Source organism: Culex pipiens, chromosome 2 (genome assembly GCF_016801865.2).
Source record: "Culex pipiens pallens isolate TS chromosome 2, TS_CPP_V2, whole genome shotgun sequence".
Lineage (NCBI taxonomy): Eukaryota > Metazoa > Arthropoda > Insecta > Diptera > Culicidae > Culex > Culex pipiens.
Window position 1 is genome coordinate 99,209,141 of NC_068938.1, and position 27,066 is coordinate 99,236,206.

The 27,066-nt window shown below is 35.9% G+C and overlaps 1 protein-coding gene across 1 annotated transcript in view; it reads right to left on the reverse strand.

The window, feature by feature from the left end:
• Window positions 1-19,637, reverse strand: part of LOC120429030 (uncharacterized) — a 42,996-nt gene extending 23,359 nt beyond the window's left edge. Inside the window, exon 1 of the mRNA XM_039594166.2 lies at window positions 18,498-19,637. Within this exon, the coding sequence (XP_039450100.1) occupies window positions 18,498-18,838 (341 nt within the window). The 5' untranslated portion in view covers window positions 18,839-19,637. The remainder of the gene's footprint in view (window positions 1-18,497) is intronic.
• Between the last annotated feature and the right edge of the window lie 7,429 nt (window positions 19,638-27,066).

The following is a 27,066-nucleotide window of genomic DNA, read 5'->3' on the forward strand; positions in this document are numbered from 1 at the left end:
GTTCCGTTGGAGAGTTATTCTTTTTTGGCGTCGGCACTTTTTTCCGTGCACGACCATCGTCGTCGTCGTCGTCGGTAGTGGTGCTACCGTCGGTGTTGTTGTTGTTGTTTTCTTCATCGTCGCTCAGCATCTGGAACTCGTTCCTGATGGGGATGTTGGCGGATGTCGATGTGCCACTGGTCGTGGCACCGGAAGTACCTGAACGGGTTCGCACTGGTGATCTTGGAACATATCCGGGATGTAGTAACTTTTTGTCGATTCCTTCTGCGCTCACTCTCCCCTGCACGGGTCCCCCACAGACCGTTATTATGAAAAAAAAATTTCCACCCAAACCAATGATTGGACATGGTTCCTGGGACCATTCTGCACCTCTGGGCCGAGTTTCAAAATATTTGCCGGCAGAAATTTCAAATACGGTCAGTTTTAGTGTTTTGAGTAGAAATTAAGGAGAAATCACATGTGAAATGCGTAGGAAATGATCAAAATTTCAATGTTTTAACTCCAAAACATTACTGGTCATGGTTTTAAATTGTATTAACATGTAGCAGAATGATATAAAAACGATTTACAGCTCTGACTTAGGCGGATTAAGCCTAAGTGAAGTGACTTAAGTATATTATTTACAAGTTTATACCTTAATTAAAAACACACCTACATCAAAGAATTTTAAGTCAAGGAAAACTAGATTGCACAAACATAACTTAAAATGGGGTGACTTTGAGCCAAGGGGTGACATTGTACCAAACTTTACGATTTTATAATAACCAGATAGCTTAACAACAAGCTCGATAAGCTTGAATTGCAAAGTATAATCGTTGCAAATATTGTTCTTATGTTGTCCTCTGCCATAAAAAGTTCAATAAGTACGCAACACTAAAAAAATAGATAAAGCTTTAGTTTCATAAGCCTTACCGTTTGACCCCGACAAGAGTTTTAGGACACAAGTCACATTGAAAACTTACATCGCCTGTACATACTTGACTATACCGGGTTCGGTGGTAAAGTGTTAAACGTGGTTGCCTCTCACCCCAGTTTGGCTGGTAATGTTGTAGAGCGAACAATTTGATTTGATTTGATATTTAACTGTAATATTTTCATGTTTTCTTAAGATATGCCAAGCTTGTAATAAGATTGACTGTGTTTTCACATTGGGCAGAAGTAGGATTTGTTTTGTTGTATACATTATTAGTGAACGTTCTTGATGATCAACAATATGTTCTATTGAATTCTAACTATGAGTGTTTCAACATTAATTTAATCAATTATAAAATGTTATTTTATGACGATAACTGCAGTATTGGAAAATAATTGGTTGGTTTGAAGTATTAATCCTGTGGGAAGTTGTGTCATTAAACATTTGCTAAGTATAATCATTACACAGGACAACAAAAATATATGAGCTAAATGATAGCTGGAGTACTCTCCGGATTTCATTCGTAAGGTTGAAATTTGTAAGCGATTTAAAACAAAAAGATCAATTTTATTCTAATTCACAAAATTTGTTTCTTTAATATTTTGATTGTTTTATTTGGTTTCAGTAGGAATTGATTCTGAACTGAAAAATGTGAGCATAATTTTCAAATTTGGAGGATTCCAGGAGATTTTAAATTTATTTTAATTAATTTAATTTAAATCAACACGCTTCATTCAAACAGAATAAGCAGATTTGCGTAGCAATATCATCAAATTGCTTTGGGGGAACATAAATAAACCAAATTAATCCGTCTACAAATAAATAAATAAACATAAAATTCAAGCTTATCAAAGCAATCTTTATGCGTTTATTGGTACAATGTCACCCCTTGGCTCAAAGTCACCCCATTTTAAGTTATGTTAGTGCAATCTAGTTTTCCTTGACTTAAAATTCTTTGATGTAGGAGTGTTTAAAAAAATAAGGTATAAACTTGTAAATAATATACTTAAGTCACTTCACTTAGGCTTAATCCGCCTAAGTCAGAGCTGTAAATCGTTTTTATATCATTCTGTTACATGTTAATACAATTTAAAACCATGACCAGTAATGTTTTGGAGCTAAAACATTGAAATTTTGATCATTTCCTACGCATTTCACATGTGATTTCTCCTTAATTTCTACTCAAAACACTAAAACTGACCGTATTCGAAATTTCTGCCGGCAAAAATTTTGAAACTCGGCCCAGAGGTGCAGATTGGTCCCAGGAACCATGTCCAATCATTGGTTAGGGTGGAAATTTTTTTTTCATAATAACGGTCTGTGGGGGACCCGTGCCCTGCGCAATGGCGGTCGACACGGCGTTGGTTTGTTTACCTTTTTGCACACGGCCGGTAGACGAACTTCGCGGGTTTTTCGAGGCCGCACTCGAACTGCCACGGCCACGGCCGGCCCTTGGCATGCTGCTGGAGCAAACTCGCGGCTAATCACGGTAAACTACGGCGAAAAAAATCGAAAAAACTATGGAGCACTGAGCACTTGACTGCTGCTTGCTCTCGTGCGTACACGGAGGAGTCGGAACAAAAAAAATCGTTCGCGATTTCTGTGATTTTTTTTTTTTTTTTGTGCTGAATAGTGGTTCGCAAAGCAGCCTCAATTTAGAACTGTCAAATCGGAACCTATTTACTGTTCGCAAAATGCTACTAAAAAGTAGTAAGTATTGTAATCGATCCATAATTTATTCAGTCAGGAATAAAAAAGTCGATAGCGTCGAGCTTTTGAGGTATTCGAGGACAACTAATCTTAGGAAGAGGGTTGAAATCGAGATTTTCATAATTCGTCGCTGACATTTCAATAAGCGCTATACTGCCCATGTTCGCATAAATGTCCCATATGCAAAAACAGCAATCTGAAGTTTGTCCCACACATAAGGCTACGTGTTAAGTTTTCGCGAAAAAAAAATGGATTTCCTGCTGATTTCTAGAGCAAAGTACTGGATGTTGTATGCTTTTCTGAAAGAGCACACGATTTTGAACCAATCTGCATCAATAACTCAAATTTGATGAAAATGCATATGGGACATTTATGTGATCAGGCGCAGTATATCTCACGCAAAACCTATGTTTATGACGCTTTTTGAAATGTCAGCGACGAATTATCAATAACTATTAATGGCACCTGCGATATAATATTGAATAATCTTAATCCAATATTATCACTGCGCTTCAAAGATTCATAATCTCGGAACTTCCATTCGGTTGCTCTTATGATTCACTAAATTCCACTATTTTCGTCACGTGAAAAACAAAAAAGACCTCATACAAACGCGTGAAACACTTATTTTTTCATCGAAAAGTCTAACATCAACAGATTCTAAATGTTTCAAAACAAGTTACTTCAGTTGCAAAAAATATGTCACGTTTCAGCTTGAAAATAGCCAATCAAACTCACACTATTTTGTGTTTGACAGTTTGCCTAACTTGTAAACTTGTGCGCAAACAAAGCTAAACAAATGCAGAAAACAAACAAAGCAGGCAAACTGCCAAACTTTCAAAAAGTTTGTTTGTTTGTTTGTCATAGTCTAATACCTGCTTGAAGATACATTAAAGTATTACCCGATTACAATTTTGAGCAAATGCTTAACTTGAAAAAATTTACCAAAAAAACTATGATATAGCCCATGCATTTTTTTTTTATTTGGCTCAAACTTTTTAGGAATCTTACTTATGACCAACTAGGCCATTTTGTGTCACTGGTTCTCCATACAATTTTTTGTATCTCCGTAACTGTAACTGTCGGAGAAATTATTGAAACTGATAAGGACGTTTCAGAAAAAATGGAACACGGAAAAAATGTCAAATTTTCCAATTTACTTTTTTTTATAAAATATCATCTTCCCAAAATCCATATTTTTCATTTTTGAAATGTTTTGATATGTTTTAGGGGCGCAATATTGAATAGTTTACCTTTTTAAAATGTTAGTCTTTTTCCTAATAGATCAGGACATTTCAGAAATGTTTTATTTTATAACATTTAAAGCAGGATCAAGAGTTTCTAAGATATTAAAACTAGGATATAAAAACCTGTTTGGTCAACTTTGTTGAAAAATTTTTCTACTTCATGGAAACATTTTTTTCAGGAATAAAAAAATTAAAAACTGGATGTATTCAGTTAAAATTGAACTTTAAATTCTGTAAAGTACTTTTCGATTGCAACACTGAAAACTGATGTCAAACAAAAATTTCAAGTAAAATTTCTATATTTCCAAACAACTTTTTTTGTTCATCATATAAAGTCGGTGGTAAATTTTTGGCCATACTTTTTATATACAATTACATATACATATCAACAAATTTAAAAATAAAAAAAATAGGATTTTGGGAAAAAACGCATTTTTTTTTGTTCCGCGTTCCATTTTTTCCGGAATAGTCATTTCCTTCAAAAGATATAGATTTTCGAATACCATCATCAGGAGTGACATTGGGTTACACAAAAATGCAGAAATTTGAATAACGGTATTTACGTAACATTTTTGTATGGACAGCTGCCAAACTTGTACGGAACATTGTATGGGTGAACCAATGATTCAAAATGGCTTCTCTGGTCACAGGAAAAGCCCCCAAAAAGTTTGAGCCAATTCCAAATTTATTAATAAAATCCATTTCTGTTTTTGGTGGAGAATTTATCTTTACGATCTGGATCACTGGCAGTGTGTTCGGATGATGCTCAAATTACGGTTACAGCATTCAATATATTGAATTGAGTTTCCTCTTTCGACCAGATTCATGCTAATTGGTTGAAAATATTGTCCAATTCCATCATTTGACCCAATTTAGGTAATATTAGGTATTTAAAATACCATTACAATAAAACATAAACATTGAAGTCTCCGTGTTTAAAAACCATCTAACAATGTTTCATGCTTGGTTTCAAACCAGTTGAGACTCGAAACGAACGAAAAACTGTTGATGTTTTGATACTAACGGCTGGCATGTGCGGTCTCCCAAGTAGAACCCCGAATAAACACTGGGAAACTCAGCAGAACGCAGCTAGAAATGATTTCAGCTCACATTGCTGTCTCGAAAGCCTTCTCCGGTTGGTCTCCGTAGCTTGCTAAAATGTTGGCACATTTTGCTTAGGGAGACAACACTTCTGTTTTTCCGAAAGAGCAAGTGACGAAAAGATAAAAGACGAAATCAAATTATCAGGTTCATGAGACGGGTTGTATTCCAACAGAAGGGATGCTTTATTATTATTTGAGGTTATTAAAAAAATGATATAAAATTCCCTTGAAACATGTCATTTTTTTACTTATTTTATGTGCAACTATTTCAACCCGTGCATATTGAATTATGGTGGCATTTATTTAATGATTTGCCAAATATTTCGACCAACATAGAGCACCCAAATAGCTCACATTGATCACCACTAATGCGCTAGTGCAATCCAAAAATTCCTCCAAAACAACACAAATGACATTCCTTTGGCCACCAGCTCTCCAGCTCCGGTGGCAAATGAATCCGTTGGCATGCCACAGAGTTTGCCACGAGGTGACCATAAAACAGCATCAGCCAGCTTGGCGCCCGGACCCCAACGAGTCTGGCAACAAAATTAAGCGATAATAACAATAAATAAAATTAAATTCAGTGGCACCAATTGTTTTATTAGAAATAATGAATGTGATACCTGCGGCTTCCAGAATCCCCATCCGGTCCCCCCTCCAGGATAATCCCCCTCGAATCGGAGGAGGCAAGCCTTAAGTGAGAGCACACATTTGCCCGGGCGGATATGGCCACGTGGTGGAATTTGGGTTATTATTTTCGGGCAAGATAAACCTTAATACGTATAGTACACAGAGCAAACAATGCGGAAAATGAACCGCATAATGGCAGAGCTGTTTAGCCTGTAATTAAATGAATTAGCTTCAGAGATTTCGGGAATGGTTGGCCGAAACGGTTGGATGACTAGCATTCGGATTGTGCTAAACTGTTGATTGGTGGATTTAGGAGATTTAGGGACTTGTTCATGGCTTTTGTTTACTAGCAGGACCTGTTTTGTTGAGCTTATTATTATTATTCATTTGATTGAATTCTCTTTAGAGAAAACTCATGGCATGGTTTACCATGCATTTTTTAATAACCTCATGATATAAATTAAACATCATGAAATTTATGAGATTTTTCAACAAACGATGACCAAATTTAAATATTTGTTACTTAAGCAAGTCAATCCAACAATGCAAACGAAAACATTATTAATTACAGTTATAATTCTCCGAATTGCAAACGCTCATTCATTCCACCAGTAACGATACCGAAACCAAAATGTGGATACAAAATTGTCAACTCCATCGGTGTCCGCAAATTTTCCACCACCGGTCAAAAAGTTTTCCCGCTGCTGCAATCTGCACGAGAATTCACACCAACTAGCGTGCCAGTTAATTAAAATGTTCATCAAAATTTCGCCACATCGTCGTGCGGGACGACAGTTTTCGGACGGAATGAGTCGCAAATCCACACTCGTGAAAGTTATGTTAATTTAAACTTGTTTCAATCTGTTTGTGCGAAATTTTCCAAATGAAACACGTGATGAGCTCTCGCCTCTCTCGTCACCGGGTGATGGTATTTTATCATTTTCACTTGAAAGTTGAGTGAAAAGTGTGAACGTTACGATTGATGGTACTCGTTTGCTCAGCTTTTTTCACAATCTCAACTCGCTGCAAGTGAAATAAATTCCACCTTTTTTCACACCGGGAAAGTGCAGAAAAATGAATCCCACCCAGTAAGAAAGGAGGGAAATAAATCAAAAGTCTGATCCGTTTGCTGAATGGCGCCAGCATTATTGGTTTCTTTCAATAGCAAAAATACATCCTGACTTGGAAGAATCTCTTCCAAGACAGCAGCAGCAGCAGCAACAGCAATATCCGAGAGCTTCCCTCCAATAAGTCGTCCTTTTTATCCTTCCTTAGCTATTGCACTTTGCACAAAAGCTAATACGCCAACGGCAGCACCAGTAACTGACACGAGTGCACTACTGGCGGATGAAAGAGATAATTGGACAAGGACAAATTTCACAACGAAATTACTTCTAAAAATATAAAAAAAAATCTCTCTTCCAAACATTAAGAATTCAATCTCGGCACAATAAAATAACAGACAATACAAGGATATTTTTTAAAAAGAGATTCAATGAGCACTCACTGAGGGAATAAATCAAAAAAGAACGATCATCTCACCTCTCTTGCTTGAGACATTGATAAAATGATAACTCAATGATTGATTTGAAATAACAAATTTGTTGGTTCGGAAGATACGTAAAACTAGTTGGCAAAAAGTATTGATGTATTCTGGTCACCCTGAAAAATCTTTTAATACGAATACAAATTTTGATTTTTGATTTTGGTTTTGTTCGGACACGAATCAATTCAACACGGAACGTCGGATCGTGGTGATCTTTGTTGCGTTGAGTTCGTATAAGATCTTTGTTGCGTTGGGTTCGTAAAAGTTCAAGGAAGGTTCTTACGCCAAAAAGTTACAACTTTTGCCACTCTGGAACCGATTCCGGAAAATTGGCAGATTGTATGGGTAAAGTTACGTAAAATCAAATTTTGATCAAAGGAGGCTGAATAAGCAAAAAAGTTAAAAACGTCAAAAAGCGAAAAAAAAAATGCAGAACGAATTTTGTCGGGCAAGGCTTGTATTGTATGAAAAAAACATAAAAATGTATTTCCCGAAAACTGCGATAAATTGAAAATAAAAGCGATTACTAAATTATTCACCCATATATTTTTTTCGTTTTTTCATTAGCCAATTTTGTTAAACCTTAAGAACTTTTAAACTAAAAACTGCTCTTTTTGCCTCTCTCATAAGGAAAGGTTATAAAATCACTCGAAATATGAACTTCTTAGATAAAAGCCTCCTAGGTGTACCTTCACGTATACCCATCGACTCATAATTAATATCTGTGTAGACATGATTTTTTTTCACTCGATTTTCTCGGCACTGGCTTAGTTTGAAGTCCTATAAGTACCTATTGAAAATTATAAATTTGGATAAGTCCTTCAAAACTTAAGCCCTTTTTCGTCTTTATTTTTTTTTTCTTTGCTTAGCTTTTTTAACAAAGTTAAAATAAGCTAAGAGTAGGTTTTTTTTAAGATATACCAAAACATTTTTCTCTGGATGGTACAAACATGGGTACTTTATTAAAAAATTGAAATACTGCGGTTTTTTCATAAAAGTTGTTTTAAAATTGACTATAACATTCGCTAAAGTAATTTTTGATTGCAGGTTATAATTTACATAAAAAATAGGCAAAAATGTATAAAAAAGTCAAACAGACCTATTTTAAGATTTGTTTTAACAAAATGTCACCCGCTTCAGAATCAGACTGAAAAATCAGGGAGCAAAATTTTTTTTTTTTTTCAAAAAACTTCAAAATATTAATGGAAATAGAAGTCCAATCATCATAAAACAGTTTGAAATGCATTTTCCTGAGTTTAAATACAAGATGATACAGATTTTTTTTTTAAATTTCACATTATATTTTTGTATCGATGGCTGCAATATTTGTACGATATGGAGCAAATGATGATACAAAATGGCTACTTTCGGCATACGGTTTGCAACCAAGAAGATTCAACCAGATTAAAAAAATCAAAAATTTAATTAAAAAAAGGGCTCATTCCGGACAACAATTATTTTTTGATTATATTCAATTTGGGTGAAATTTGATGTGAATCTTTTCTATGACCAAGAAAATATGATGCATAATCAGTTCGTCCATACTCCATTACATTCTGGTAGCAGTGGCTATCGCTGTATCTTGAGAATGGATTTTTTGATCAATTTGGTGTTTTCGGCAAAATTTTAGATATTACGTATGGCAGAAAAAATAGAAACACTTTAAAAAATACTCATTTTTTAAATGAGTTAATGTTTAAGATGATTATTTTTATTTTTTAAGCTGCAGCACAAGTTGGTTGAAATTCAGTAGACAGTGTTTCCAATTCATCGAAAACATTTTTTTTTAAACGTAGGGGAAATATACCAATTTTTATCACTCTAAGCCGTTCGACCAATTCTAATCATTTTTGCAGTTTTCCGTTATTAAATCAACATTTTTAGATACATGAACAATGGAGAGTTGCTAGATAAAAATTGAAAAACCTTTTTGATTTTATGTTTATGCAATCAAAAAGTACTTTACATAAAATTTTATATCTTGTACCGTTTTGAAATTATATCCACTTACAATTAATTTTTTTCTTGTTATAAACATGACTTTTTACGATAACCATGAGCTTGACCTCCTTTAAAAATATTTGTTTCCGAGAGATCAGGAAAAAAAATCCTACAAATTTGCTGAGATGCAGCCTCTGAAAGAGAAGCAAATAGGGACTATTATGTTTTTTATGCATCACCGACTTTTTACTTCAAAAAAATGAAACTATCCTTTAATAAAAACAAAATTAAAAATAAAATTTGATACAGTCATTTCACATTTCACTGTTCACAGTTCACAGTTCTTCACTTTTTAGTTTGAATTTGTCAAATCAACGGGGTACTGAACACATGAATATGAAAATACCGTCAGTGGGGGTAACTATGGGTCAAAAAACGATACACCTCTCGAAATTTCTTAATAACAAAAACAATTTAAATAACATCGAAAATTTTTCAACGTAGATTTGTTCTTAGATAGTTTACTAACATTTTCCCAAAATATGGTGGATTTTGATGAACACTACCTTAAATGCCAATAGTTTGAAAATTGACCCAAACTCACCCCTTAGAGAAGGTGACATTGGGTCAAATGAAACTAAAATGATGCTCAAATACAACAATATGGTAAAAACAAGTCATCCAACAGCGTTTCTTGTTCGAGGGAATCGTATTGATACGCTACAATGTTTGAAGTGGAGATTTTCAAACATTTGGGTAGTTTTCGAACAATTCTAACAAAAATATTAGAAAAATGATTTTTCGAGAGGTCATTTTTGGCCAAAAACGTACCTCAACTTAAGATATCTGCCAAAATAACAGGATTTGTTCTAGGAACGAGATTTTTTCAGCGAAGTCATCTTAAGATGTCCCCTACACAACCCCTTTAACAGAATTCAGTTTCATTGAGAATAACCTGAGAAATGGTAAAATCCGTAAAAAATCACTTTGACCCAATCTCACCCCCCAGACCCAATGTCACCCCCACTGACGGTAATAGAAATACGCAAATAAAATAGTCAATCATTTAACAATAAGTAGCTTATCACATAGTTTAAAAAAAACACTGTCGTCTAATTGTCTTTGTCCGATGGCTTACAGAGGTGATTATAAGCCAGGAGCACAGAGTGCAGAGGCTTAAATATGAGTGAAAAATATCACACCCCTCGTGCCACGTGCAACAGATAGATCTGGGAGCTCGCAAAGGGGGAATCTATGCCTTTCTTGGGCAACCATCAGCAAGTTCCGTCCGATGTTTCTTCAGATGAATGGGGATTCCAGGATGGATGGACGGACAGTGCAGTATTGGGCAGCTTCCAGGAGATAACGGATTTGAGCAGTGGAAGACAGACAGTTGGACAAACAGAGTGGCATCAGTCAGTCTTGGCTTACAGGATGAATGGTTTATTGAAAGGAAGGATTTGTACCACGATTTGCTAGCTGAGGCAGCCCTTTTTCGGATATTATTCTTACTATTTTTTTTTTTTTTTTTTGACGGACTGCATTGAAATAAAATATTTAAAGTATGTACTCTCTCCCTGAAAATCGTGGAATTATTGCTCAGCACTCAAAAACTAAAACTAAATCCCCACTCGTTGCTCGTGAGCAATGTTTTCATTCGGCGGAAAACTCAAATGTGAAAAGTGCGGATACAAAAGTTGAAGTGGCTAATTGTTTTTGCTCGTAATACTCGGAATGTGCTGCTGCTGATGCTGTCTGCAGTTCGTGGTGCAGTTCACCAGGCCATGGCGAAAACCAACAACTCTCCCCGCCAGGATATGCAATCTGTTCGGTGTTGGCAACAGCAAAATGTAAAAGTTTGAGCCTGCTGAAATTCGGAGCACGTCCGAGCTTTTCAAAATTGCAGCTCCTCTCTAGGACGGGTCAAAGGGCGGAACAGTGGGAAAAAAATAAATATTCTTTATATTTGTTTATGTTTAAGTAAACAATGGTTGGCGTTTCAACAAAACCGACGTATTAAAAAAGTGCGCTCATTGCTGAATTATCACAAATATCCCACTGTACGTTGGCGAGATACTACTCGCTAACCTGTTTTATTATTATTATTTGTTTTAAACTATTCTGTAGAATTCTAAGAGGAAGGTTGCTGGTCGGTCCCTAGTACCTGGCATATTTTAATTTGCTGCACCTTGTCGAACGCTTTTCATCATGCAGAAAATTTCGCGTAGAAAAGGCCTTCCCTGGAGGCTACAGTATTAGTCGCATGTTGAGAACTATGTTTATTGAAACTTTAAATATTGTGATATTTTTGTTCATTGATATATGAAATAGAAGTTGCAAAAAATTATCCCCTGATCAATGTCAAATGAAAAAAAAATGAAATAAATAAATAAAAATGATTTGAATAAAATAAAAGTATTAAAAAGGTCAAAATTAGAAGAGCAAAAATTTGCTACAAAAATTGATGATTTTCATAAAACAAAAAATGAATCGATTTTTTCCTCAAGCAAACTTTATATATATTAGAACTTAAATGTTAAATGTTTGGGAATAAACGATGAATCTTGCAAATATTTTTTTGAAATTTGTGTCTTTGAACGGTAATTGTTATCAAATGGAAGAACGGATTAAAAAAACTTAAAAAAAAAGATTTCAGACGACCATTTTCGAAAAGGCATTGTAATTAAATACTAAGTATTCAAAATATTAAGCAGTAATGCCTTCTCATAAATTATGAAATGTATAGAAATAATTAATTTCTTGCAAAAAAAGAAAATCAATAATTATCAAAAAAATAAATAATCAAAAAATAAAAACCAACAATAAGAACTGATTATTAAACTGCTATCAGTAATTTTTGCTGTTAAACCGATTAAAACTATGATATTTTTAAAAGCCAATTGTGTATTGACACAAATCTCATACTTGAGGCTTTTGAGGTAGAAACTTGGGGTTGGGGTTGGGGAATTCTTGAACGATGTTTTCGTCTTACGTTTCGGTAATTTTTGCCATAATAACTGCAACGATCAACAGCAAGCCCTTATTTTTTATCGAGTTGGCCTTAAAATTTACACAAATATTTTATGTTATTTTGCCTGAGCAATAATAAAAAAAAACTAATTTTTTCTGAAAGTTCATTTTTTTATGTCATTAGGTATTTACGTGAATTTCGATGAAGAGAAACACAAACAAGTAAGTCTTGAAAATCACATGCTAAGGTATTTTTTTACTTGTGAAATAAGCCAATATTGTTAATAACGCAATTAAAGCATTTATAAAACTGATATTTACACATTTAGGCATCGAAATTTCACTCAATACTGCAAACTACAGACTACCATCATTTCTCAAGGAAAAAAATACACTATTTCCAGCAAATTTCCTCGACGTGGCAGTATCTACTGGTGAAAAGAGAGTGCTTGACATCGTTGTTGAACATTTTTGAAACTTTTTCCCACCCCAGAGGAGCTGAGAGTGCACCACCTCGTGAAGCATGAAATGTAAAGTGATGGTTGTTTTTCCGACGACACCAACCGCGAACCCATCGTAGCCAAGGCTTATGCAAATTCACTAACACTCTAAACTTTTTTTAAACGGGCAGATAGTGTGAATTTCCTTGAACTTTTCAAATAAGAGAAAATTGAATTGAATTCTTGAAACAAAAAAAGCATGAAAATTCCACCAAACAATGTATTGTTAGATGCACTTCACCAAACGGTACCAATTAATTAAGGCAACGAGGCACCTATTTTACGACCGAATCGTGCCAAAGAACGAATAATAATTTTCCAGTAAATTAATGGTGACCTAGGACCGGAACTGGGTCCAGCTGCCAGCCAGCCCGCCCCGGGAACATTGTTGGCCAACAGTTCACAAAAGCAGTAGTAGCAGTTTCTTCCCTTATCGAGTTGCATGTTTTGATTCAAACACCACCCGTCGTAAGGACTCGAGACGCTTCGTTCTGACTGCCACTGGCACCGTTCGGTAATTGATGTTATGGCCAAATTATGCAGAGTGAAGTAATTTAATATAATTTGGCTGTTTGTGCATTCTTGAAGGCGAAAATAGTATTGAATCACACGAAGAGCGATGGGAAAATGGATTTAATTGCACCATTGAATGTTCAAAACCAAAATATTAAAAAGGAAAATATTTGTTTAATACCGTTCAGAAATTTTAACACCCAAAAGGCAAATATATCGTGTTGTTTTCAATTAGTTAAATTTCAAAACAGTTCGCGACTACTGTTGTTTTCAACCAATCTTTATAAAAATGTCAGGACAGGTTTTGATTTTGTTCTAGATATGAGTGGTCAGAAAGTTAGGACCCATTTCCGGATTGTCCCGGATTTACAGCAGGTTCCTTTGAGTAGTTTGTTAGGTCGTTGTATTTCCCAAAAGAATCTGCTTAATCTTCAGAATGTCTTTGTTTTTTTGCGTATTACACCCAAAGTTAAAGAACGAGGGGAAAGTCCTCCCGAAAAGAAACGTGAGGAGAGTACTATTTTGCGTGAGTAAAGACCTCTCGCGTGTTCATTCGTTCATTGACGAGTTCATCCTATTGAGTGGCTTATATGGACAAATGACCGCCAATTAGTCACCGAACCATGGTGGCCTATACGGCAAAGGCACGGTTCAATAAGCCAAAGATCTTGGATTCGAGTCTCGGTACCGGTACTTTTTTTTGATAGATGAACTTTTTTGGAAAAATGAACCCATGAGTAAAGTACTCTCGGTAATTTCGGGATTTATCCTCTCCGTCCGCACACAGTACCACTTTACTACCGAGTCGTGCTCTTTATCCTCTCGTATGCCGATGCCCAGTTCTGGGTGTAATATAAAACACACGATTGATATTTTAAACGAAGCCATTTTCATCATCACTTTGGTCAGACTTTAAAAATGTTAGTACAAGTTAATTTTCTAATTTGGGGGGAGGTCCAGTGCAACTTTTTTTAGGTTTTTTATCAATTTTAAAGCATAATTCTACGGAAAACTCACTGAAAATTGAAAGCAATATAAGAGTGGCTAAACAACGTCAATTTTTCAGAAGATGTTTTTTTTATTCAATTTTGGCCCCTAAACAAATCCTCAAAATTTGGGAGTGATTGGTTGCGCATTGCATTTGAGTTTTGTATGGTAAGGATTAAAAATGATCTAAAATGCGATTTTTAAGCAAAAAATACGTTTTTACGTATCTTTTAAAAAGATTAATAGAGCACCATATTTTCTTCGGGAAAACTCTCAATATTGGTTGAAAAATTAAGTTTAAAATACAAATTACAAAAAATAAAAACGAAAAATGGGGTTTCCCTTATGAGTGTGCGCAAATTTTTGGGAGTTTTTTGAGGCACTGCAGGTACCGGAAAAGAACGTGTTCTAGGACGAATAGCCAGTCTAATGTACGTATTCGTCAACTAACTTATCATCATCAAATATCACTTAGGAACCATCCATAAACCACGTGGACAGCTTAGGGGGGTGGGGTTCAGCGATTGTCCATGCTCCATACAAAAAAGATTTGTTTTGTATAGAAATTGTCCAAAAGGGGGGGGGCTGAGATTTGAAGTGTATACGTGGTTTATGGATGGTATAGTTAATATTTGAACCACCAAAAAGGTTTCCAAACCCTTATTTCCAAGTTTTCTTCATTAAATAACCCAAAAAAGAGCCCTTTTGCATAGTGCCAAATATCAGACCTGATATTTTTTTTTTCTTATGTTTGTTTTACGAAACACACCGTGCTCATATCAATCTTCTGTTTTGTTTGACTTGATGACTAAAAAGTCATCGATTATGCTATTGCACGATGTGGTTTAAATTTGTTTGCCCAAGTTGATATCATACACTTTCAAAAATCGTTGAGAAAAACTTGAAAAGCGTTTAGAAACATTCTTATTTCACGGGAAAGCATAAAATAAAAAAAAAACAAATTTAATTTTTTCAAAGAAATAAAGAGGGTGGCCTGATTGATTATTTTTCTAAATCTAAGTTAAATTAATTTCATCATGAAATTTAATGTTAAACATAGCTTAAATTTAAATTAAAACTCCATTGAGCTATTCCGACCCAAAACAAGAATTGTTCTTGAAAAAAAATACAAAAATCATTCATTGAACTGTTTTTTAAGTGGTCTAACGTCAAAAGTTTAATCAGTTTTTCAGTATAATTAGTTGAATGGTACACCCAAAGGAAAAATATATCTCAAAATCTGCAACAGTGGATTTGCTGCAGAAAATGTCACAATTTATCGAGGTTTTTAAGCGAAGATGGCGTTCGCATGGTGAACGCCCGAAATGCCAAAATCACGCAGTGGTACCAACATTACGGAAAGAGTGTGCCATGGCATGACAGCCACATTTTTTTTCTTATGTTGGTGCTACTGCGCGATTTTGACATTTCGGGCGTTCACCATTCGAACGCCATCTTCGCTTAAAAACCTGGATAACATTTTTTGCAGCAAGCCCCTAGATCATTTTGCCCGCGTGTAAACATGTCAGCGATCTGCAGTTCTCACCAACACATATAAGGCTGGCCCGTCCCCGAGCAACACTCCAAAGAGAAGCATATGTTGGTGCTCTTTCACTCGCATTCCATCAAGCATCCATGGCGCGGTGGTAGCGTGTCGGATCAATAACCAAGAAGTTGGTGGTTCAATTCTCGTGTTGTTAAGAGTTTTTTTTTTGTGAAATACAACCAAAAAACTGTCGGTAATGTCGATAATTGTCGGTAACGGGCAAAAATGTCATACCCCTATATCGCAAAAAATGCATGAAGACAGATTTCATGCAGATTCTGATATACTTTCATTCCGCCATGTATCACAATCATGCGACCGCCGGTTGGGTGCGGAATTGAAAAAAGAAATATCCGGTCTGAAAATTCTAATGAAAATACCTATACCCTGAAAATACCTATAAATTTTATTTCGAAAACAAATAAATATTTATTATTTACAAACTTATTTTACCATCTCCTAGTGGAAAATTGTCCAAAGAATCCGAAAATGCATTCCGTTTTCTGATTTGAAATCATGTTCAATGAGAAAATTATGACACTTTGAGAATATTAAAATAATGCTATTCATCAACATTTTCTTAATTATAGTTAACTAATTATTGAAACTTTTTAAAAAATTATGAAAACTTCTTCTTGAAGTACTTTGAACACTTCTCTATCATGGTCAGTATGATTCCATAGCATCCCGTACGTATTTAATTTGGACTTTTCATTTTGTGGAAAATTTTCAAACCTAACCCCGGCTATCACCCCGTTTTACGGTACACCGATTTCCAAATTTATTGCTCTAAAATCTCCTGTACCTATTCAGACTGTAATCCCAATTTTCCCTAGTTGGCGGTAGCGACTTAAAGATAATTTTTAATATAGTTATTGAATAAAACATGAAAGTCTGAAATATCTAACAATTAACATTGACTGGTATCATTTCATTTGCTGTCATTTTTTGTTTTTGAGACATTTTAAAAGATTTTTTTGAGCTTTTGTAGTCATTCTATATAAAAAAATAAAAAATATTATAAATATCTATAAGAGACTTACCGTCATCAGGGGTGACATTGGGTGTGGGGTGCGATTGGGTCACACAAAAATGCTGAAATATGACCCAATCTCACCCCCCAGACCCAATGTCACCCCTGATGACGGTATTTAAGTTGAATCAAATTGGATAAGTAATTGCGGTCCATTTAAAATCCAAAGCATGATAAAGAACCAAAAAAAATCTTTTGAGCTATCTGAAAAATGCTATCCGTGTTGAGATTGATGTGTAGATTATCACCAATTAATATTATTGAGCTAAATCTATGATTTTAACATGAAAAAATAACAAATATGATGAAAAAAAAGATTTAATAAGTGTTTAAAAAATTTCTCAGTATTCCCAGGAATTCCCGGGATTAAAACAAACAATATTTTTCCCGTTTCCCGGGAAATTCAAATCCCGGGAAACTTGGACGCCCTAGTAAAAATGCTGTCATGTGCAAACTTGTGGGGAATTGGACGACCAGTAATTATATTTTTGAGACTGAAAAATCATGTCTATTCTATAAAAGAATGCCAAAAACCGTTGTATCTTCACATAGGTTGGGCCTAGAGCAATGGTCAATGTAGAGATTTTTATGTTAAAGTTGTCTGGGAAATCGATTCCCACGATTGGCTTTTAAATTTTAGACGTTTAGACGAACACATATTAAAAAAAGTTTTAATAAATGATTTTTGTATTATTATTTCTTGAACCGCACTCATTGTGTAATACTAACATTGGAAAAAAATATTAGAAAAAAAAACAAATTGTACATGATGCTGTAGACCTTCTAGTGCATTGATTCTCAACCTTTCTCTAGGCTGATACCAGGGGGACGCTAAAGGCCGCCATCTTGGGTGATTGAGATTAATAACGCGCGCAAACTGCGCACAGTAAAAACAATATTTTTTTTATCAATAATTCAATTTTTATTATAAGAAATAACTGTAGTAAAAATCAAATAATCAAATTACACAGTAGTTAAGTTAAATGTTTCATGTGATAAAAGTACAATTTTAAATGAGGTCATCGGCCCGATGTGTGCCTCATAATCCCAACTTTAGTAGTTTATTTTGCAAATAAATTGATAAAAATCACCTCAAAAACATACACTAACTTTTAAACTTACATTGTGGTTTACATAAAAACAATAATTACTTTATTTCCATTTTATGCCTGCAGTTTTTGTACTTTTTTACAGTGCGCATTTGCCTTGTTTTGGTTCCGTAACGAACAGCTGTTCTTTTGTGCTGGCGCCGTAATTGACAGCTCCCTTTTGTTCTGGAGCCGAAGTTGACAGCTTGTGTTGGCTGCGGGCGAGCTGCCTGTAGTGAGATATAGATATCGCCCCCTGGCTGATACCACCTGCAAAAGTTGAGCAACGCTGTTCTAGAGTATCCTTCAAATGAATTTTCAACCACTCGAATCCGGTACTCCATTGAGAATGTGCAGAAAAATAATTCATTGGTGTTACATGTAAAATGGCAAATTTCCCACTTATGTTAACAATTGATGTCAGAAATTCAACTTTGCTTGTCCAAGTTGAGGAGTGCTTGTTCCAATTAATCCACAGAATTTGAAATAAAATTTGAAAGTACCAACCACTTTTGAGAAAGTCCCAATTACAAACCCAACCGACATCCCAACTAATTGGAGCACCAATCATCAAATTCCATTCATTACTATTCATCACACTGTTCCTTTCGAAAAAAATAAATTCCACCACAAGTCGCCACTGATTAATTGCGTCCAAACAAAATTAACACCGCTCAAACAGAAAACAAAAACTCAGCCAGTAAAAAAAATCTCACCACCAAGTGCAGCTGAAATAATAATAAATGAACTCCCTTCGACAGCCAACTCACCTGCTCAATACCTTCGTTGATTTCACAATTTTCGGCGTAGTCGCGACATAATTACCGGTGGCCGGTGTTGTCGGACCAGCTGTGCTGCCAGCCTCCTCCTCATCATCATCGCCATCGTTCTCATCATAATGATCCTGTTCCTCGTCGTCCTCATCGACGACCTGGTCCTCATTAGCGGCGGTGGTAGTGGCCTCACTCTGCTGGGAGGAGGTTTTCGTCCTGTCGAAGGCCCTCATGGCTTTGTGGGTTCTCGTTTGGCTTTCTTCTGAGGTGGCCAGGGCAAGGGCTACCACTAGCAGCAGGACCAGCAGCGTGGCCAGTTCTCTTTTGTGGAACAACATTTTTTTAAGGGGAGGAAAAAAGTATCCTTTCTATTCAATTTGGTGCTTTTCGACGTGCCTGAATGGTTCTTTTCACGGAAAATTCGCGATGTTTTCCCTTCTCGACTACAGTTTTCCACCTAGTTTTTCACCAAACAGAAAAAAGGGGAAAATTCTGGAAAAACCACCCGAACAACGATGGTCCTATTTCACTGGCAAATATTTTATCATAATTTCATTTTTCCACGCCGACGAATTTTTCCACGACGATCACAACGAACTTGGGAAAAGGCACGCTCGCGTCCCGGTGCTCAAAAGGCGAAAAATGGTACGATTTTCTTCTGTTTTCCCACCGAAGAAGAATTTTCCTCTGGTCACGTCGCTCGGTCCACACACACACACACACTTGAGTTCACTTTTTTTTTGCTCTGGATCGCGACCGCGCGTCTTCAAAGATCAGCCAAAGTAACGTGATTTTCCGACGAAAAAGAATTTTCCTCCACGAATCAGAGAAAAACGAAAAAAAATCAGCAAACAATGGTGAATCGAAAAAAATATAATTTTCCTCTCGTCCACACACACTCAGCCTCACCCACTGGGAGCTTTTCCAAGTTTTTCGGATCCTCACCAGGAATAATCTGATAAATGTCTATCTTTTATCACGGTCCACAAATGATTGAAATAGATTAGATTACTGACGGTCGGAAAAAAGCGCACGGCGGCGATGCCTTTCTCCTGACAGCGTGGATTTGGAACGGAGAGAGGGGGGGTGGTAATGCACTGACGCAGGCCGTCCGTTTCTGTTATTGGTCGAAAAGGCCAAGAAGCTGACCGCGTGCTCCAGAGGTTTTGGCTGAGAAAGTAGCAGCGGGTAGAGTACGAAGCGCTCGAGATCTTTTGAACCAATTGACACCTTGACTGGTGGGTTCTAGAGGGGTTGCTGGAGGAGGGAGGAACGGTGATCCAAAAGCAGGTATTATTAAGATGAGCTAAAATCTCTTGTCCCCACTATATATTAGCCACTTTAGGTTTCATGTTTGGTATACATTCTAAATATTTTAACATTTTCATAATTACGTTGAAATCCTATCTGATAACTCCAGGCAAGCTTCATTCAATAAATTAAGCAAAAATCTGTTGTTTTTTTTCCTAATTTGAATTTGTTTTACTACAACAATAATTGAACATCTTTATCAAAATTTGGCTAGGCTGCTGCATTATTTTTGACTTAAGAGGCAGTTTTTGTAGATTTTGCTCGGTTTGTTCTAGAGGTCGTTTCGAGGTGCTCCGGACCAATCCTGGATGTCTATGGCTCATTTTGAAGTGCTTCAAAAGACCTTTCGAATGCATCTAAGAGAGTTGGAAATGATGAAGTTTTACTGAAATGCGAGCAATTTTAAGATTTTTTATGTTTTTTGGACCTCAAACTTCAATGCCCGTTTTACCCCACTTCCCTTTGTCGTAGAGGGCTCATATTTGGCATGAGTTCATCTCATGTATAGACAAACAAACGCTGAAAGTGTCATCCAAATCGGAGCACCTCGATACGACCTGTTACACATTGGTGAAAAACTCGCTCTTAATTGACTTGCTTTATGTGACTTTGCCAATGTTTTTAAAAGTGTCATTTTTTAGGGGTCAACTTGGGCTGTCATTTTTACAAACATTTCCTATATTTAAAATAAAAAGAAGTATGCAGTAATTTTTCTAGTGTCCCAGACTATGCCACTACGCATTTTTTTTTTAAATTTAAATGATAATGGTTCCATTCTATAGCAATAAAAGAGAAAAACAAGCAAAAAATGAAAAAATGACTGTAAAAACATGAAAAACATAGATAGATGATAGATGGTAGAACAGGCCAAATACTACCAAAAACAAACGTAAACTAAATAAGATAAATGCGAATTAAAATACTGAAAAAAAACATAAAACAAGAGAAGTAAAGTTTTTCGTAAAACAAAAGTTGCTCACAATGACCTCCTAAACACGTGAAAAATAAAAAAATAAGAAAAAAAATTGGACAGTAGAGGGTTAAGGGAGGGTTATGTTTGGTTCCTGATCACTAGGGTTAGTGAATTTTCACGATTTCGCGGACAGCGTGTAATTCGTGAAATTCTACAACTTCAGCAAAATCCCGTGAAATTCAAGGATTTTTGGAAATCAATGCACAAAAATACCAAATATTTTATCCACAAAGGTTTTGATGAATGAATTATGGATGAATTTGTTAAATTGTTGAAAATGTGATATTTACTTTTTGAACTATTTAATTGAACTCTAATTCATATAAGCAATAGAAAAACCAACTTTATTTTCAAAATCCTAAACTGAGGAAAGTAAGATTAGAGTTGGGCTAATGTTAGTTAGACTAACTTTCCAGAAAAATTAAGGGGGGACGAGGTTAAAAAAAAGCATGCTGAAAATAAAAAAAATCATTGCAATAGAATAGAGTACAATCGGTGGTAAACATTGTTACTGTTTTTCTATAGCGTTTTCAATTTAATTTGGCACTTTTATAAAAATTTTAGGTTTGGAATTTTTTTATTTGATCTAGTTTTATGGTGAAAAACAATATTTTTTCTAAAAACTTTGAAATGTTTAATGAAAATAGAAGTGCAATTCCAGCATTTTTTGTCACTTTTAGCACGACTGGGCTCGTTCAATATCATTTTGTATATTAATGAAAGTTTAATGTACAGTTCGGCAAAGAGTTCTTCTCGTAATTTTTTTTTTTTTTTTGCCATGACAATCTGACTACCATTTTATTTTCACGGTAGAACTCCAAAAGTAAATTGAAGATTCTAACTCGGTTTCTAAAAAATCAACTCTTTTTGGGAATACATAAGATTTTTTTCTTTGTCCTGTGAAATTCCCAAAAATTTTGAAGATTTGATTCAATGGTTCCCGTGAAAACTTGAAATTTTTAACTTTAAAAATTACTTAGCTTGGATGCCTTATATATAACTAAGTATTTTTTTTAGTGAAAACTTGAAATTTTCGGCTTGAAAAACCACTTATATATTATATATATATTCAGCAATTCCCCACGAAAACAGCATGGAAAAAAACAAAAGTGCTCGGATCGGGCTCAAAATTTTTCTGGGGGTTCCCTGGCCGAAATAATTAGACCCGTATTTTTTTGTTTGGCCATTAGGGTGACCTACGGCGTGTTAGGGTGGTCTGAAAAATGGCCATTTTCGTCGATTTCCGCAAAAACCACTTTTTTTGAAAAATCATAACTCCTCGCCATTTTAACTGATTTCAATTGTCTTATACGCAAATGAAAGGTGATAAATTGGTCTATCAAAGAAAAATAATAAGAAGTTTCAAAAATCTAGCCTAACATATGAAAAAGGCGTATGAAACTTTAAAATGCTGTTTTGACGGTGTCTGGACCAAAGAGCCTATGTCTGGAAATATTTTTATCGGATTCCCCGGACATTTTTACATAACATACTAAAAAATGGGAGGAGTTCATTAACAGGATTCCGAGATATGAGTTTTTGAAAATAAAATCCGTGTTTTTTGACGCGCCGCGCGCAAAAACCGGAGAATGACAAAATTGGAAAAAAATCAACTTTTTTCACTAAAACTGCGATAACTTAAAAATTTCAGCGATGACCTATAGATGTTTGGGTACCAAAATTTTCGTAATTAAAAGACGCAACTTTTGGTACCCAGACATGTATAGGTCATCGCTGAAATTTTTAAGTTATCGCAGTTTTAGTGAAAAAAGTTGTTTTTTTGCCAATTTCGTCATTCTCCGGTTTTCGCGCGCGGCGCGTCGAAAAACATGGATTTTATTTTCAAAAAATCATATCTCGGAATCCTGTTAATGAACTCCTCCCATTTTTTAGTATGTTATGTAAAAATGTCCGGGGAATCCGATAAAAATATTTCCAGACATAGGCTCTTTGGTCCAGACACCGTCAAAACGGCATTTTGAAGTTTCATACGCCTTTTTCATATGTTAGGCTAGATTGTTGAAACTTCTCATTATTTTTCTTTGAAAGGCCAACTTATCACCTTTCATTTGCGTATAAGACAATTGAAATCGGTTAAAATGGCGAGGAGTTATGATTTTTCGAAAAAAGTGGTTTTTGCGAAAATCGACGAAAATGGCCATATTTCAGACCACCCTAACACGCCGTAGGTCACCCTAATGGCCAAACAAAAAAATACGGGTCTAATTATTTCGGCCAGGGAACTCCCACAAAAATTTTGAGCCCGATCCGAGCACTTTTGTTTTTTTCCATGCTGTTTTCGTGGGGAATTGCTGTATTATTAAATTTTTTTTCGCATTCAAAAATCTTTCCGGTTGTTTAACCTAAGATTTTATAAGCTTAGCGATCCGTAAAATTTCCATGAAATTTTGTGTTTTCGGATAGTGGTCTCCGTGTAAATTGCATTTTTTTAGCGTGAAAAATCACTAAGCCTACTGATCGCGAATCCGACGCCCTTTTTCGATAACTCGAGACGGTAGGGCGGTACGACCCCTTTCATTTTTTCTGAATGTTTACTAAGACATGTTTAGAAATTTAGAGTCAAATCGACGTCGTCGTGCTATCTTGTCGCACCTGCCATTATTTCGACGTTCCGAGAAAAACGCGTTTTAATGTTTGACCTTGAATAAACAAAAACGGAAGCACGCAATGTTAACAATAACAAACACGTTTTGTTTGGCTGACCATTATGTGCATTGTCCCGAAGTTTGGTTGTATTTGGTTGCTGGAGTCCCGAGTTATAATTACAAATGTTTACGGTAATCTAACTTGTACGTGCGTCAAACGCGTTCTGACCTGAAATCCCTTTGGCCAATTGTCGCTCTTACATCAATTTTCAGGGAGTGAAAAGATAGCACGACAAGATTGAATCTACTTTCATATGAAAAGTGACAAATATTTCCGAAGCTTTTTTGGTTTTCATTGAATATCTCAGGATTGAAATCGAATTTTGGGGATCTCTGAAGGTCAAAAGGAGAGGCATTGTGAGCTGCACAAAATGGCGTTCTTAACTCAATTGGGCTCAAAATGCACGTACGACAAGTTAGCACAACGGCGACGAAATGGACTTTTGTGTGAAATTGGACGCCCGATTCGATGACATAATCAAAATTCAAAAAAAAAAATTTCATCAAAAAAGGTGTTAGTTCCTTTTTTCAACTATAAAAAAAAGAGAGACTTTCCGAGTAAGCGTGTTTTTTTTGTAACTTTGCAGGGTTATTTTTTTTGATTATACACTAGAGTGACAACTAGAGTGAGTAATTGTCAAGTGTGAAGTGTGTTATGTAAAATTTTATGACAAACAACTTTGTCCAAGTCCGCAAAACGATCTGATCAACCCTGACGAGATATTTACGATTTAAAGAAGACATTTTTGTATGAAAAGATTTTTTTCACCAACTTCAACGATAAAGAGCTACCCTTAACCTTCGCTAAAATTGTTCACAGTTACTTATTTTTGCCTAAGGAATCGAATCACAGGGCATCAGAGGGTAAGTTCATTTGGGCAAAAAGTGCCTGTTGAGGAATAAATAAATAAATTCCTTGATTTCGATTTTTTTTATTGTTACCCTAGTGTTCTCCATATTCTTAATTTAAACAACGAAATGGGGGTGTTCAAATCGAGAATCGTTTTGAAAAAAGAATGTCCATGACATAAATTATGAATCTTTGAGATTTCGTAATTAATCGGAAATTTTTCAAAAAGTTTAAATTGTATTTTGTTTAGATATATTATAACATATTTAAGCATGATTTTGGAACATGTGGGATGTTCTAGTCCATCCGAAACATCCGGGAATTTTGGGCAACAGGCTTATCAAAAGAAACAAGTCGAAACTACAAAATTTTTATAGCGAATACTACCCAGACCGCTTTAGTGAGTGTGGTAGGCTACAGTGCATTGTTTAAATAACTTATTGGGATGATATGGGTCATCTAAGAACTGCTTGGAGTCAAGACCGGTGGGTCTACCGGAGTTGAGACCTGTGAGTCTACCACCGTAACAAGGAAGAGGTCGACGGTAAGTAGTCCGCCATACTCACTGAAGCTATGCGGGTATATTCCGGGGTCAGTTGTCAATTGTAAATAACGTTACAACGCAAGGAGAACATCCTTTTTGTAAAAGTCTGCGTTATCACGAAATGTAAAACTATTAACTTTTTTTCATAAGCCAATGACGGCATTCGATTCAGCAGTCAAGTTAATAAACATGAAAAAGTCTAGTTTATGTTGATTAACTGAGCAGAATTTTCAAAAAAAATATTGAAATACAGCGTTATTCTCCACCGTTGTAACGTCACGATACAAAATCGTTCGTAGAATTGAAACCAAAACATCAAATCTTAAACCCAAAGTGGGTTCTTATGACAAAATTAACATACTTTCAGAATCTGTGAAAATATTTAGGTGTTTTCTTTCAAATTTCCGAGTAACAACAAAAAAACCGAAAAATAATCATCAAACCGTTGTAACGTCACGGCAGAATGTGTCATGTACCCTTCCTATGATGCTTATGAATTGATCTCAGTTAAAAGGTTCTCCAAATCTCTGAATTGGAAATGTAATATCCTGGAGCAGAGCTGCTAAATTCTAATAAAATATAATAAACAAGATTAATGCATACAAAAATACTTAAAATTAATGAAGAAAACCATAAAACAAGAGAAGCATGCATCAACTAATGTACCCCGCGACTCCACCAATTTTCTTGACGGTTTGTTCAAAAATCATCAAATCGGTTCACCGCGACTCCCGCCAACAAGCACTCCCCACCCTTAGAAGCCACGTACGTACTGCGGTGCCAACTCGCACACACAGCACCATTCTGCAGAACCAGGCCACCACCGGATTCCACCGAAAAGCGAACCAATCGAGTTACTGTGCCCTGCCCATGTGTCATGTGTACGTCTGTCCGCCCAGCTCGATGTGCCCGAACAAGTGCGAATGAGTTTTGTCAATTATCGTGTTTGGAAGAAATTGTTTGTTCTTACCAATGCCCCACTATCAGCTCGACCGAGGCCAGTAGGTACCTCACGATTCCATTCCCCAGTGGCTTCCGATGAATCTGGAGCAGCTCCGTCGAGGATGATGCGCCTGACTTGGTCGTGATGTCAGTGGAATGGGACACGATTTCTCCTCCTTGGACCAGCGTTGATTGGCCACAGATTGATTGGCTTTTCTGGAGTGCCTTCGCAAAGATCACAAATAACACCGGAACCTCTTCCCATTAGGAACCGTATTTGGCTGATGCGCTAACCAATCTTGTCAGATGATGGAATTCTGGAATTCTGTTGTTGCTGTATCGTTGCTCGTGTATTTGGCACACACTATCGGGAAACTCGTTATTGGAGCGGAACCATTTGTTTAAAGCACGTTTGATTTTGAGGAGAGAAAATACGGACGATTTTGAATCGGTGCACTAATATACGAAGGGTGTTGACGAGTTAGTTGTTAGGAACAATTGAAGCAAGGGTAAACCTTGGGTCAATATGGGTTTAATCGATTTAAGTCCATCCACTAGAATCCTATTAAAAGATAGGATTTTGCAAAGAATAATAATGAATTGTGAATGACTATTTAAAACCCGATTTCTTATCATCAAGAGGTCTAGGTACCATTTTGAAGCTGTGTCTCACTTATCGGTACGAAAACTATGTCCAGATCTATCATCCGACCTATCGTTGGTTAGGCAGTCGAAAGTCCTTCAAAACGAGTCCAAAAATTGTAGATATGGCAACTCTGTCAATACTTTTTAAGACTAGATCTTATTTGAACTTGGTTGGTTCCATAACTAAAACCGTGTTTACAAACAAAAATTAAGCTGGGTAATTCTCCGCCAACTCACACAGCAGTTGCCCCAACCCCTCTTCGATTTGCGTGAAACTTTGTCCTAAGGGGTAACTTTTGTCCCTGATCACGAATCCGAGGTCCGTTTTTTGATATCTCGTGAAGGAGGGGCGGTACGACCCCTTCCATTTTTGAACATGCGAAAAAAGAGGTGTTTTTCAATAATTTGCAGCCTGAAACGGTGATGAGATAGAAATTTGGTGTCAAAGGGACTTTTATGTAAAATTAGACGCCCGATTTGATGGCGTACTCAGAATTCCGAAAAAAAACGTATTTTTCATCGAAAAAAACACTAATTTTTTTTTTAAATTCTCCCATTTTCCGTTACTTGACTGTAATTTTTTTTGGAAAATGTCATTTTATGGGAAATTTAATGTACTTTTCGAATCTACATTG